Source organism: Sus scrofa, chromosome 7 (assembly GCF_000003025.6).
Source record: "Sus scrofa isolate TJ Tabasco breed Duroc chromosome 7, Sscrofa11.1, whole genome shotgun sequence".
In the NCBI taxonomy this organism is placed as follows: domain Eukaryota; kingdom Metazoa; phylum Chordata; class Mammalia; order Artiodactyla; family Suidae; genus Sus; species Sus scrofa.
This window is the reverse complement of record NC_010449.5, coordinates 67028429-67040497: the sequence shown is the minus strand read 5'-3', so window position 1 is coordinate 67040497 and position 12069 is coordinate 67028429. Positions and strand designations below refer to the sequence as shown.

At 37.2% G+C, this 12069-nt stretch overlaps 1 protein-coding gene across 16 annotated transcripts in view; it reads left to right on the top strand.

Moving 5' to 3' along the window:
• The window catches only part of AKAP6 (A-kinase anchoring protein 6), a 548607-nt gene that overhangs the window by 421650 nt on the left and 114888 nt on the right, over positions 1-12069 (top strand). For all 16 annotated transcript variants that reach the window (XM_021099861.1, XM_021099874.1, XM_021099867.1 and 13 more), the window contains one exon: positions 8653-8773. In XM_021099861.1, coding sequence (XP_020955520.1) covers positions 8653-8773 — 121 coding nt within the window. The remainder of the gene's footprint in view (positions 1-8652; positions 8774-12069) is intronic.

Sequence of the window (12069 nt, the reverse complement as noted above, 5' to 3'; positions counted from 1 at the left end):
ATTACCATTCCGAATTTCTGCTCAGTGAGTGTTCTTGGAACATTGTTACATCAAATGTTTTCTTTCTGGTACACACCAGCCATACATTAAAGTGCCATCTCTTACATGTGCCGATGTTAAGAACACTCTCATGGATCAATCACTAGACAACCAAAAGAGACCTTATTTCCACCACGCATTTCTCCTTTCTTGCCCTAATTCCTACTCTATCTCAAACTGATGAATAGCTAGACAGTGTTACTCTTTTTGCTCCTGGTGGTATTAAAATAGTAAGATCACAACACAGCCTTCAGTCAAAGGAGCGAAACATGCCTGACTACCTTCTAGGAAACTGATATTCTGGACTCTATATGATTATTAAAATAGGTCTTTCTGGGATGGAAAAAATCTCACCAATAGAAATGTATTCATTTGGGGCCATGAATACCCTTCTAATGTGCAAGTACATTTGACTAATTTTTAGACCTAGACCGTCTTCCACTTAAGCAGCCCAATGCCACCCAGGCCAGGAGCTTTCAACAAGGGGGAAATCGGAGAGGTAGTGGCATAATTTCTGGGGAAGTATTATTTCAAAGTTAACAGGAAAGTCAACTAAATATATACATATATATCCTTTCCATCTTAACAAGCTCAATTTCTATACTGCTTTGAAGAGTTTACAGGGCTCATTGAAGAGGGAGAGAGGGTACCTAAGGACAGTGAGAGGGTACCTAAGACAAATCGAATCTACCTCATTTTCATGGGCAGAACTTAACTCTTTTCTTTAAAATTTATTTATTTATGCATTTCCCCATCTCTTTCACAAAGGATTTGGGTTAACTTACAAAAATATTTACAATAAAAGAGAATAAATATTTGACTGAAGTTGAGTTAGGCAAAAGTAAAATATGTATAGGAAAACCAACAAAATGCATATTCTCTACATGTCCTCAACAAGGGCAGTGACTTGACTCTAAGCTTTCCACACCCAAAGAAGAGAGTGAAATCTCATCCATCAGAAAATTCACAGTGTCCTAAGATTAAAAATAATATGTATCAGGGGAAACAAATTTTTGAGATTGAGGAAAAGGAATTTCTCGGGTAGTTTTTTAAGAAGACAGACATCTGTGATACTACAACCCTATAAGGATAACCAAATTCCCAAGGCGGTTTTTTGTTTTGCTTTTTTTTTTTTTGTAGAGTTTTAAACCATTTTTATTTTCTACGTAATATTACCATAAGCATGTTACAAAGTACTGAGCTATTAATAAAGTTATACAATAAATGAATAATTACCATCATGAAATTAATTTTTGGAATAATTATTTTTAATTAAATAATCTTGACTTTACTTTGATAATCTGTGATTGAATAAAACTAAATGGAACCTTGCCAAAATAACCTGAGAAATCCTTGTTACAAACCTTGATCCACAATCAAATTTGAACCTATCAAAAACTGAAAGAATATAATTCAGTAGAGTTAGTTGATGTCTAGGTCCTTCCTTGACCCTCTAGCCCTACCCCACACTAGAGCACCATGAAGAGCATTTATGACACATCATTTCAAGGCAGTTTTGATGGAGGCTGTAGAAGTGATGTCAGAGCATGGTTCGGTAAGAACAGTTCTATGAGTAACTAAAACCTTGTAGTCAAAGCATAGCACTCTCTGGTCAGGGCGGCCTTGTGGATGAGATAGATTAAGTCATCTTGAGAGAGTTCTCCAAACTAATTCTGCAACCAGGTTTTTGTCAGGAATTGGGCAGCAGAGAGTGTATTTACCTCCTGCCCTAACCAAGGGTAAGTATTCTCCATTACTTACTAAATTATATTACTTACTAGTTGTATTACTCCCTAAGTCTTTGAAAGAAGGGAGGTCTAGGGTGGAGTAGACCTTTTATAAAAGGCTGAACTGCCCAACCATCACCAGTGTGCCAGTAGCAAATCTGGATCTGTCCCCTCCAGCACACAGACAATGACAAAGGAAGGTTTATCTTTGTTTCTTGGGTTTTTTTTTTAACATTATCTCTTGCTCTTGTCTTTGGAAGTATGGTTTTCCTGTTTATATTAGAATCACTACTGATTTTAAATTCAGATTGTTTTTAAGCTCTTTGTCTAGAACTTAGTCCAGTGTCTTATCTGAAAATCTAGAGAAGGGTCGGACTTGCTGACAGCCTAACAGAAACCTCTAAATACAGCCAGAAATCTACATTAATATTTCTAATTTTATGGCTAATCTTGGAGGTTAGAATTTTTTTGCTTTATGGCTTTTATTTTTTAATAGCAAGTGTTTATGGACATTCTATGGATCCATGAGAAAGTGGGTCCAGTCATGAACAAATCTGTAGGGTTGATTTTATTTTTCTTAGACATTTTCACATGTACATGAGTGTATATGAGAGTTGAGAAAATTACTGCTGGAAAGAACTCCATATTCCTTTTTATTTATTAATGGCAAAGGCAGGCTGCTTTTCTCATGAGGAAGTGGCTCATGAATTTTCATTCAAAATAGTAAATTAGTGTCCACACTTTAATATGTTTAGAGTGGAAAGGGATTCTACATGCAACTGTGCATATCAGATTTCATGTCTGGAAAGCTAAATTTTATTATTTAATGATATTATGATTGGGCTAGGTGCCACTCTTGTATCTCCCTTCTGTGCTTACATGACACATGGAGTAGAGGATGATGGGAAATTCTTATCTATTAGTATTTTACTTTAGTAAAATTCTTAAAACTATATTTTTACAAGATTTTGTTACCATTGCCTTTAGTAATGGGTTTTTTTTGTTTGTTTGTTTTTGAAAACCAGAGGCAAATTTCCTTTAGCAAATAATGTGAACAGTATAACACTTAGTGAATATTTGGGGAAAGAATCAATATGCTAAAGAAGTTGGGAAAATTGGATCATTTAACAGAGGTTTCAGTATAGACGAGCTGGTATTTCAGCAACCAATCTTGTGTTTTTGGATGTGTTCTTGTGAAATGAACAAAAGATGGATTCTTAAATGCTCCAAAATATATATTACTCAGCCTTAGATAGAAAAGCTGCCAGCACTTTTTAGCCGTATCTTTTTCTCAACGAATAGTTGCTCTATTTTGATGGTTTCTTCACTTGGTGTCTGTTTTAATCAAAGCCCCTTAGTGGACCAAGCTGAAACCTCATATATTCACACACACCTTCCATTGATTTCACTTGGGTGAAACTTTATCTTTTAAGCAAAGTTTAAGTTGAAATGTTGAGTTAATGATGCTCACTTTAAATACCAAAGGCTTGAATGCATTTATGTATTCAGACACTTAGCTGGTCAAACATAACTCCCACCAGGGTTTAGAGGAAGGATGATTTCTTAAACTGTGCCAGTCTTACAAATCATATTTTGCTATACAATCTGCAGAAAAATGACACTAAATAAGCTTGTTAGTTATTGTAAGTTTATTTTGATGGTTTATTTCCTAGAATCTTTTTTTAACCTTAAAAAGACAGAGAAAATGGTAGACAAGATGTTGGGAAATACTTTCACCAATTACCATAGTATTTAACCCCAAGTGAGAAATAAACACTAAAGAAAAAGATGCACATTTATTTTTCCATACCTTTGCCTATGTGTCTATCAGAATTTCAGACCAGGGAATAAACATATTCATAGTTCTACATTTGTCTAACAAAAATTGACTTCTATTCAGAAGACTCTTTCTCCTCATAATGTGATTAAGCTTTTAAAGCTCCTAAAATGGTAATAATATACCCACAATAGAATGTTCAACTCTTTAATTGTGAAACCATCAGGTACATGGCAATTTAAAGAAAAAATACCCAGAAAAATAACATTTTGGTGATGTGTTTGATTTGTAGCAACTTCATAGAATATTATATGAGTTTGCTTTGTAATAGAGAATATAACATATTCATAGACTACTGAAAAAGTATAGTTTGGTCCTTTTTAATATCTAGGAAGCAGATTGTATATTTGAGTGAATGAGTTGACATAAACCCAAGCACATTTACAAAGAAAATGTCATAAGGAAAATCTCTCCAAAAGAATAGTTCCTATACTCATAGCCCTTATGAGACAGTGAACAATTTGCCACAATTTGAGTCATCTCTCTCTTTACCTTTTAAAAAGAAGGCATTTTTCACTAGGATTTTGAATTCAGCTGATAGGATCAGCATATTCTTCAAAGGGATATAGAATTATTAACTGGTTCTATGCTACCCTTGATAAATTCACTCATCTATGATCTTTTTTGTTTTCCTGTGTAGTAGCTGGCATTTTCTTCTGGAAGATGTCTTTGCAAAAACACTAGAATAACACTTAGCACACTTTTGCAGGTAATATAAACGTAGGGAAGTAAACTATTTCCTTTACCTAAGAATTTTCTTGATATAACAAACATTAAATTATAATCATTTCAGAAGGTTTCAAAAAAAAAAAAAGAAACGAACAAAGAAGTTCTGGTGATTTATTTCTGATTTGATGCAAGGTTATGTATTTTATTTCACTAAATTCGAAAAACTATCAGGTCTTTTCTAAGCTGTGAATTAACATCTGGCCCAAATGCTTGAAAATATGCTTTTTTCTTCAGTATTAGGACTTTATGAGAATTTGTTGTTTGGAAAACACTAGTGCTGATTCTAAACTAATGAAACAAAATATAGAACTAAAGGATTTACCATATCTAACAAACTCAAGCCTAAATATTCGCGGCTAGGATGAAAATAGACTAGATCAGAGGAAGTTAAATTCATTCACCACTTGCTTGTCTCCAGTGTACACCATCCAAGAAGCAGCCTGAGGTACATTCCACAGAAGAAATGGCTTTTGTTCTAAGTCTCTTGATAAGGAGAATAATAGGAGGGACAGCTCAATGGATATAAAGACATGGCGAAGTGCTAGTAAAAAGAATTCCATGATTCTGAACATTTTATCATCCTGTATGTAGTTTTCATCTATTTAAAATCTATTCATAAATCTCCTTTCATTTTCTCTATAGAAACAAGATGTGAAAGAACAGGAGGGCAACTCACATTAATTGATAATCTCCTTCACATAATCATTTCAAGTAAGCAAATGTACCATTATATACCAAAGGCAAAATCTCACCTTCAGAATGAATGAAGAAGCCTGCCCATATTGCACTGGTTGCTTTGGTATTGGCATTTGGAAGTTAGATATTATCTTCATCACAAAAAGTCATTCTTGCCCTACTAAAATTTTTTTGTTTCATTATCTGCATTCATTCACCATCATTTACCACGTACTATCGTGGGCGTTAGGAATCCAAAGATAAATTTATCTCTTACCCTTACATTGTTTAGTCATAATCAAAATGTCTTTGTAAGTCATACTTACATGGAAAAGAAAACAGCTTTCCTTATTATCTCTTGCTCATTGATAACTTATAAGGCTTCCTAAACACATACTTTCCTGGTACAGTAAGGAAAATCCTTGTTTAAAGATCGGAGTTCAGAAGTTCCCACTGTGGCCCAATGGATTAAGAATCCTACTGTGGCAGATGGGGTCACTGTGGAGGTGCAGGTTCAATCCCTGGCCCACTGAAGTGGGTTAAAGGATCTGACTTTGCCACAGCTGTGGCAACAGCAGGGTTCAATCCCCGGCCTGGGAATTTTCATATGCTGTGGGTGAGCCTATTAAAAAAAAAAAAATAAAAATCACCATTCGGGCTCTTAAGCACAGTGCTCATAGCCTCTCCTAACAAATTAATATTCGCTTTAGGGAACAACCTCTTGGGATAAATGCTGTTTTTCAGACTTCCTATTCCTTTCCTTTCTTTTGTCATGATAACATCTGTGCCTATAGGGGGCTTATATGACCTTGTGACTCTGAGGTACAGTGAGGCCCCTTGGCTTAATGTGGCCCTTGGGTGCAGGCTGACTGGGTTCATTGAAATGGGTCTTGTCCCTGACATTATGAGGTTGGGCCCCCAACCCCACCTCCAGAGGGCTGTGGCTGCATTGTTATCTCTTGTCTTGGTCAGGAGGTATTTCCTGCTGACTCGGCCGCATCTCAGCCTTCACTGGCCCAGCCAACAGCTTTCCGAGGTCTGGTTTCTAAGTCCCCCTGGCTCTTCTTGGGAGTCATTGTGTCTCTGTTGCCATGACAACGACTCTGTCAAGTTCACCAGCTGAACTCTCAGAAACCTCAAGGGAGGCTGAGAGAACAGTCTCCTCACCAGGGATGATAGAATAGGGTAGCAGGGAGTTCCCGTCATGGCTCAGTGGTTAATGAATCCGACTAGGAACCATGTGGTTGCGGGTTCAAGCCCTGGCCTTGCTCAGTGGGTTAAGGATCTGGCATTGCCGTGAGCTGTGGTGTAGGTCACAGGGGCGGCTAGGAGCCTGTGTTGCTGTGGCTCTGGCGTAGGCTGGCGGCTACAGCTCTGATTCGACTCCTAGCCTGGGAACCTCCATATGCCGCAGGAGCGTCCCAAGAAATGGCAAAAAAAGAATAGGGTAGCAAGGGGAGTCCTGCCCACTACTCTCTGACTACAACACCCCCACTTCAGATTCCTGGGAGGACCTTGGTTAAGGCATTCTCGCAGACTTCTGAGCAGGAAATGGAGCTGACATCCTCTGCTTTTGGCTTTACCTCTAGGTCTCAGACCAAGAGGGTGGTGGATACACATCTGAGCACCTGCTCCTCTTGCCTTTATTTCCCTCTTATTCTCCAAATCCACTGAGACATAAGGGGTGTGCTTTCTCCTTCCTTTACCCTTTGCTTTTAATATTCCCCTGAATATGGTTTCCTATCTATGAGTATTAAGATCATGCTCTCCTAATTTGGGGGATGGCATTCTACCTCTCCCCTGTTTTTATGATTAAAATGTGGGAGGGTGCAAGGAGAGAGAAGCAAACATAGTTCAGGTGGCATTTCTAAGTGATTGTGCCTGCCTTGTGAGCAAATGTTTATTAGTCATTCCTTATTAGTCACTCACAGAGTTAATAAAGAAAACCTGATGGTTTATGTGTCCCTGTTGCAGTGGTTTTTGGTTGGTTGGTAGTGTTTTGAAATGAGGTACTATTTCAAATTTCACCTGTATGCTGTAAGTCCTTGCTACTCCAAGTGAGACCCAGGACCAGCAGCATTGCCAAGTTGCCAGCACTTATTAGAAACCCAGACTCTCAGGCCCCACCCTAGAAGTAAAGAATCAATATCTACATTTCAGCAAGAGCCTCAGCTATGCCTTGTGCACAGTGCAATTTGAAAAGCACTGCTCTAGACCACCATCACCTTACTTAAGGTTTTGGCTACATCAACGATAGCCATCATTGGCATGCAGTAAACATTTATTAATCAATTCTGTGTGTTAGCCAATGATAATCTTGCCCTGGGTACTTATGGTTCTAATCAAGAAACTTTGTAATTATGGTAAAATAATTAAAATAAAATAGACAATTCTAAATCTAGGCTCCTTCATTACCGGGCACACATTAATTTTTTTTGACAGATCTATTAAGATTAAATTGTAACTTGTGAAAAGCGGATGTTCATTTTCTTGGAAAGCAGTCATTTAATGTATAGAGACAGCAACAAGGTAGTAATAAGATGCTCACTTGATAAATTCAGATTCATACCTGAGGCTGCTGCTTCATTAGTACTGATAGGGTTTTGCTCAGTTACAATTTGACAAGACTAGGATTTCTTTTAGGGTGATGATTTGGGGGAGAAGGACAAAGTCATAGTTTTCATTCTGCACTTTCATTTTCTGATCACAGTGTTTTAGAAGAATCTGAGCTTTACTTATTCACCAGGCTTTCAATAGAGAATCACATTAATCCTTTTAAGCTCCTTATTCTAATGATTTATTTTGTTGAAAACCATAGTGATCCTCCTTTGAATTTTAATGATTGCTGGCTATTCAGAGATTCATTGTTTTGACTTCCTGTCCTTACCTTTGTTTCCTACATGTCTGTGGGGAACACCTGTCTAATGCTGGATCTGCCCTTGGTTCTCACTGGCTTACCAGAGTCACTCAAGCCTATCTCTGAGTGTTAAGCTGAAATGCTGGCTACTCATCCATGACAATAAATGTAGGATATATGTTTGCAGAGATGGGCAGATAGACAGCAGAGGGACAAATAAATGATTGAGTCATTTCCCAGTGAAAATAATGTTTGGGATATGATAGTGAGTTGTGATTATTATAGAGAAATTAGTTAAATTAGTACTCTTAATCATGAATGTATTAGGATGCCAAGTCCGTGCAAAATATAGTCTAAGAGAAAGAGGTGCAAATGTTGAGGGTACTATCTTTACCCCCAGTTCTGGACTATGCAGTCTTCACAAGGCACTGAACCTCCATATCTCAGTCTGTTAAATATGGCAATGCTCTTTCTCAAGGACATAGTAGTAATCATTTTGTTCAAATGCAGCAAATTCTCAGAAAGGGTTAGCAAATGGAAATTGCCATGATATGTCTCAGGCATGAGCATCAGAATTACATGCTATGTTTTCAAAACCTAAGAAATGGCTATGTCACAAGCTTGCGTTCCAATTTTGCCCACTGTGTAACCACACAGACAGTTTTTCCTTCTCTTTTTCCAGGTATCACCTAGGAACATCATAGATTTTCAAGAATATATTATTCTAATATGAGATTTTAACAACTACACTGTATTTATGCATAATACATTTTGTGCCTTATCTTCAGGCTTCTGGACTTTGATTCAGAATATCAGGAGCTCTGGGATTGGCTGATTGACATGGAGTCCCTCGTGATGGACAGCCACGACCTGATGATGTCAGAGGAGCAGCAGCAGCATCTTTACAAGGTTAGAGCTACCCTTCTTGCCTTTACCTTGCCGTGGAAGATCTGATTAGCCTGACAAGTCTTTCTCTCTCTCAGGATATCTTTTGCGTTCATTGTATGTATCATGGTGTCTATTAGAATTCCCTTCCCTGTCGCCAAACTCATTTCCATCCCTTGTGTGCTGACAGGCTGCACCGACATCATAATTGCAAGAAAGTTTCCTTTATCACATTCTATTTGGTGTAATTCTATAGAAGGACAAAGATTTATCTTCAAGATGAATAGCAATAAATGAAACCGCATTAATAAATAGACTGAAGCAAAATGAAGGGTAAATGGACTGCTAACATTTAACAAAATGTGTTTTGATTGGAGCACTCAGGTGGATTCTATCCACCCTCAGATCTTTCTAGAGATAAAAGAAATTTGCCTTCCGTTTGGCTTGCTGTTTCCAAGGTACAAGGCTTGTCCAATTTAATGTTTATTAGTGTTACACACAGTAGACATTGTCATATTAAGTCAATACATTTGCGTGTGATTTAAGAAAACTGGCTTGGCACTCACATATTGATTGCAAGCAATCCATCTAATAACTATATTGTTTCCCATGTCTGTTAATTCACCCTTAGCCTAGTGTGTTTTACCCATTCTACTTATGGTCTTAGAAGTTCTTTCAAAACAACCGTGTGATCTTGACTGAAAAAATGATTGCAAGATTCACAGTGTCTGAAAAAGCAGTTGGGGAGGGTAGAGGGACTTTCCACTGAAATATCAGACTGCAGTAAATCTTCCTCATTTAGGCAATTTTTATTGGAGTAATTCTGACAGTTGTCATCCTTGAATTGCTTTGAGCATATGGCATATTTCAAAGAGCAGATTGTGAATCATAAAAAATAAAATTAATAACTAACCACAGAATCAGCAACAGTATAATGACAAGAAACAACTACCCTCTAGCTTTTTAAAATTTCTTATAGAATAAGAAGTACATTCAAGGTCACATAAAAGTTGTCTTCTTTCTATTCCGATTTTTATCACTTTAAGATAGGAAGGCTATCACTTTCCTTAATATATTATTTTAACTTTTGCCTCCTCTAAAGAGAAATATTTATTTGTACTTTTCAAGGGTCTGGTAGACTTTAATTAGTGTCCCCTGGGAATCATCTTAGTTAAGAGCAGATATAAGTTCCCCAGGGACTCAGCAAATGGTGATATTTTACTCCCTCAAGAATCCTGTCCAACATTAATCAAGTTGGTTGACTATTAGCTGTTTCCTGTATGGGTAGCTGTCCACATTAGCAACAAAGCTACCTAGTATATCTTCTGGCATCACATGTTGTTAGAGTAACAATTTCAACCCAATGTAACCAAAGCTAAATGATTTCACATTTAATGTCAGGATCAAGAATTACATATGAAAAATACCTATAAATCTGTATTAGTTTAGTGACAGAAGAATATTTGTTTTATTCCTAAGATTTAAGCATTAAACATCTAGCCAAACAAGAAAAAATAATACAAAAGTTATCTAATCATAAGCCATTATCTCAGACTTTATTGCACCCATGATGCCAAATAGCATTTCTTTTCTTCTTGATGCATTTTGTATTTTGCACATAAACCACTATTTATGAATAGCACTTTTTTTTTTAGACACAGTGCTATTCTTTGTCAAAATCACATCCATATAATTTACATCACAATTAATAGGAAATCATTGAACAAAAAGTGCAGTCTTCTTTTGCTTGTGGTTTCCTTGTAAGTGCTCTGCCCGATAATTCCCATTCTGGCATATTGAAGGCCATTATTCCACCCACTCAGTACTTCTGGATTATAGTATTTTTCCAAACATTTTCATACTGAGGTTCTTCTTTTGTGACTCATGTCTTGTCATCGTGTTTTTGCTTTTAGTGCTCAAGAGATCTAAGCTCACTAGACTAGCACTAATTGTGCATTTGGCTTATAACCAAATTAAAGATTGTGTTAGAAACCAAGGGTAGATGCTACAGGTTTGTAGAGTCTCATTCTTTATATAAACCTCCAAATTATTCCAGAGGTTTAGAAACCTCTAAAGTAATCCTGAGGATATTGATGAAGGAGTCGTTTAGAATTTGCGGTGGCTCCTGAATTTAAAATATTGATTAATTTTTTTAAATTTAAAATTAATTTCAGGTCCTTGCCAAGAAGCCCCAGGGATTCTCAGGTTAGGTCAACTTTTTCAGTGTCCCATTTCTCTGTTCTAATCTGCTTTTCTAGGAATCAGCTGGACTCATGCCTTGGGGGAAGGAGGTTTGAGGCCTATTGATTATAGAGACCTTAAAGGAGTTAAGCTTTTCAGTTGCTCCCCAAGCCTCTCTAGGCTTTCAGTATGTTTGAGACTACCTTAATCATCTTTTTTTTTTTTTTTTTTTTTTTTGTCTTTTTTGTCCTTTTGCCTTTTCTAAGGGCTGCTCCCATGGCATATGTAGCTGTAGCTGCTGGCCTATGCCAGAGCCACAGCAACACGGGATCCAAGCCACGTCTGCCACCTACACCACAGCTCACGGCAAATCCGGATCCTTAACCCACTGAGCAAGGCCAGGACTTGAACCCGCAACCTCATGGTTTCTAGTCGGATTCGTTAACCACTGCACCATGATGGAAACTCCCCTTAATCATCTTTAATCTTAAAATTTGTTGGGCCTGAAAGGTACCAATGCTTCATCAGCATTTTTCACCAAGGGTACCATTGGCATTTGGGACAAAATAATTTTTTTTATCAGTTTGTGGGATTATCCCTTCCACTATAGGACATTTGTTATTCCTCATTGTGACAACTCAAAAGGACACCCAACTCGTTTCACAGCATTTCCAATCTATCTCAACTCTTCTATATCATCTTCATTTCTTCAAATGCTTGTATAAAATCAAGAAGAATGCCTTACACTTATATTCTATATGCTATTAACAAAGCGCCTTAGATAGTTAATGTTTGACTAATCGTTGCTGAGTGAAGAGAATTAAGGATGGGAATGAAGCTCATAATCCTTGTTATCAGTAAAGAGAATAAGAGGGAAAGTTTAAGGGAGACCTTCAGCTGAGTGATGGTAAAATCCCAGAAAATGTAGACTAGGACAGAATCATTATTCTTGTTATTATAGAATTAGAAACATTTGTCCTTCTCTCCTTGAGGGGTTCTCTATGTTTCGTCATTCACCTCCTTTCCTAGCATGGATGGTCATGCTCAGACCCCAGTTCATGTATGACACAGTCCTAGGTTGATCCCTGAAGTTCACATTTAGAAATATTAGATTAGAGAAAATACCGTTAAATAGTAGT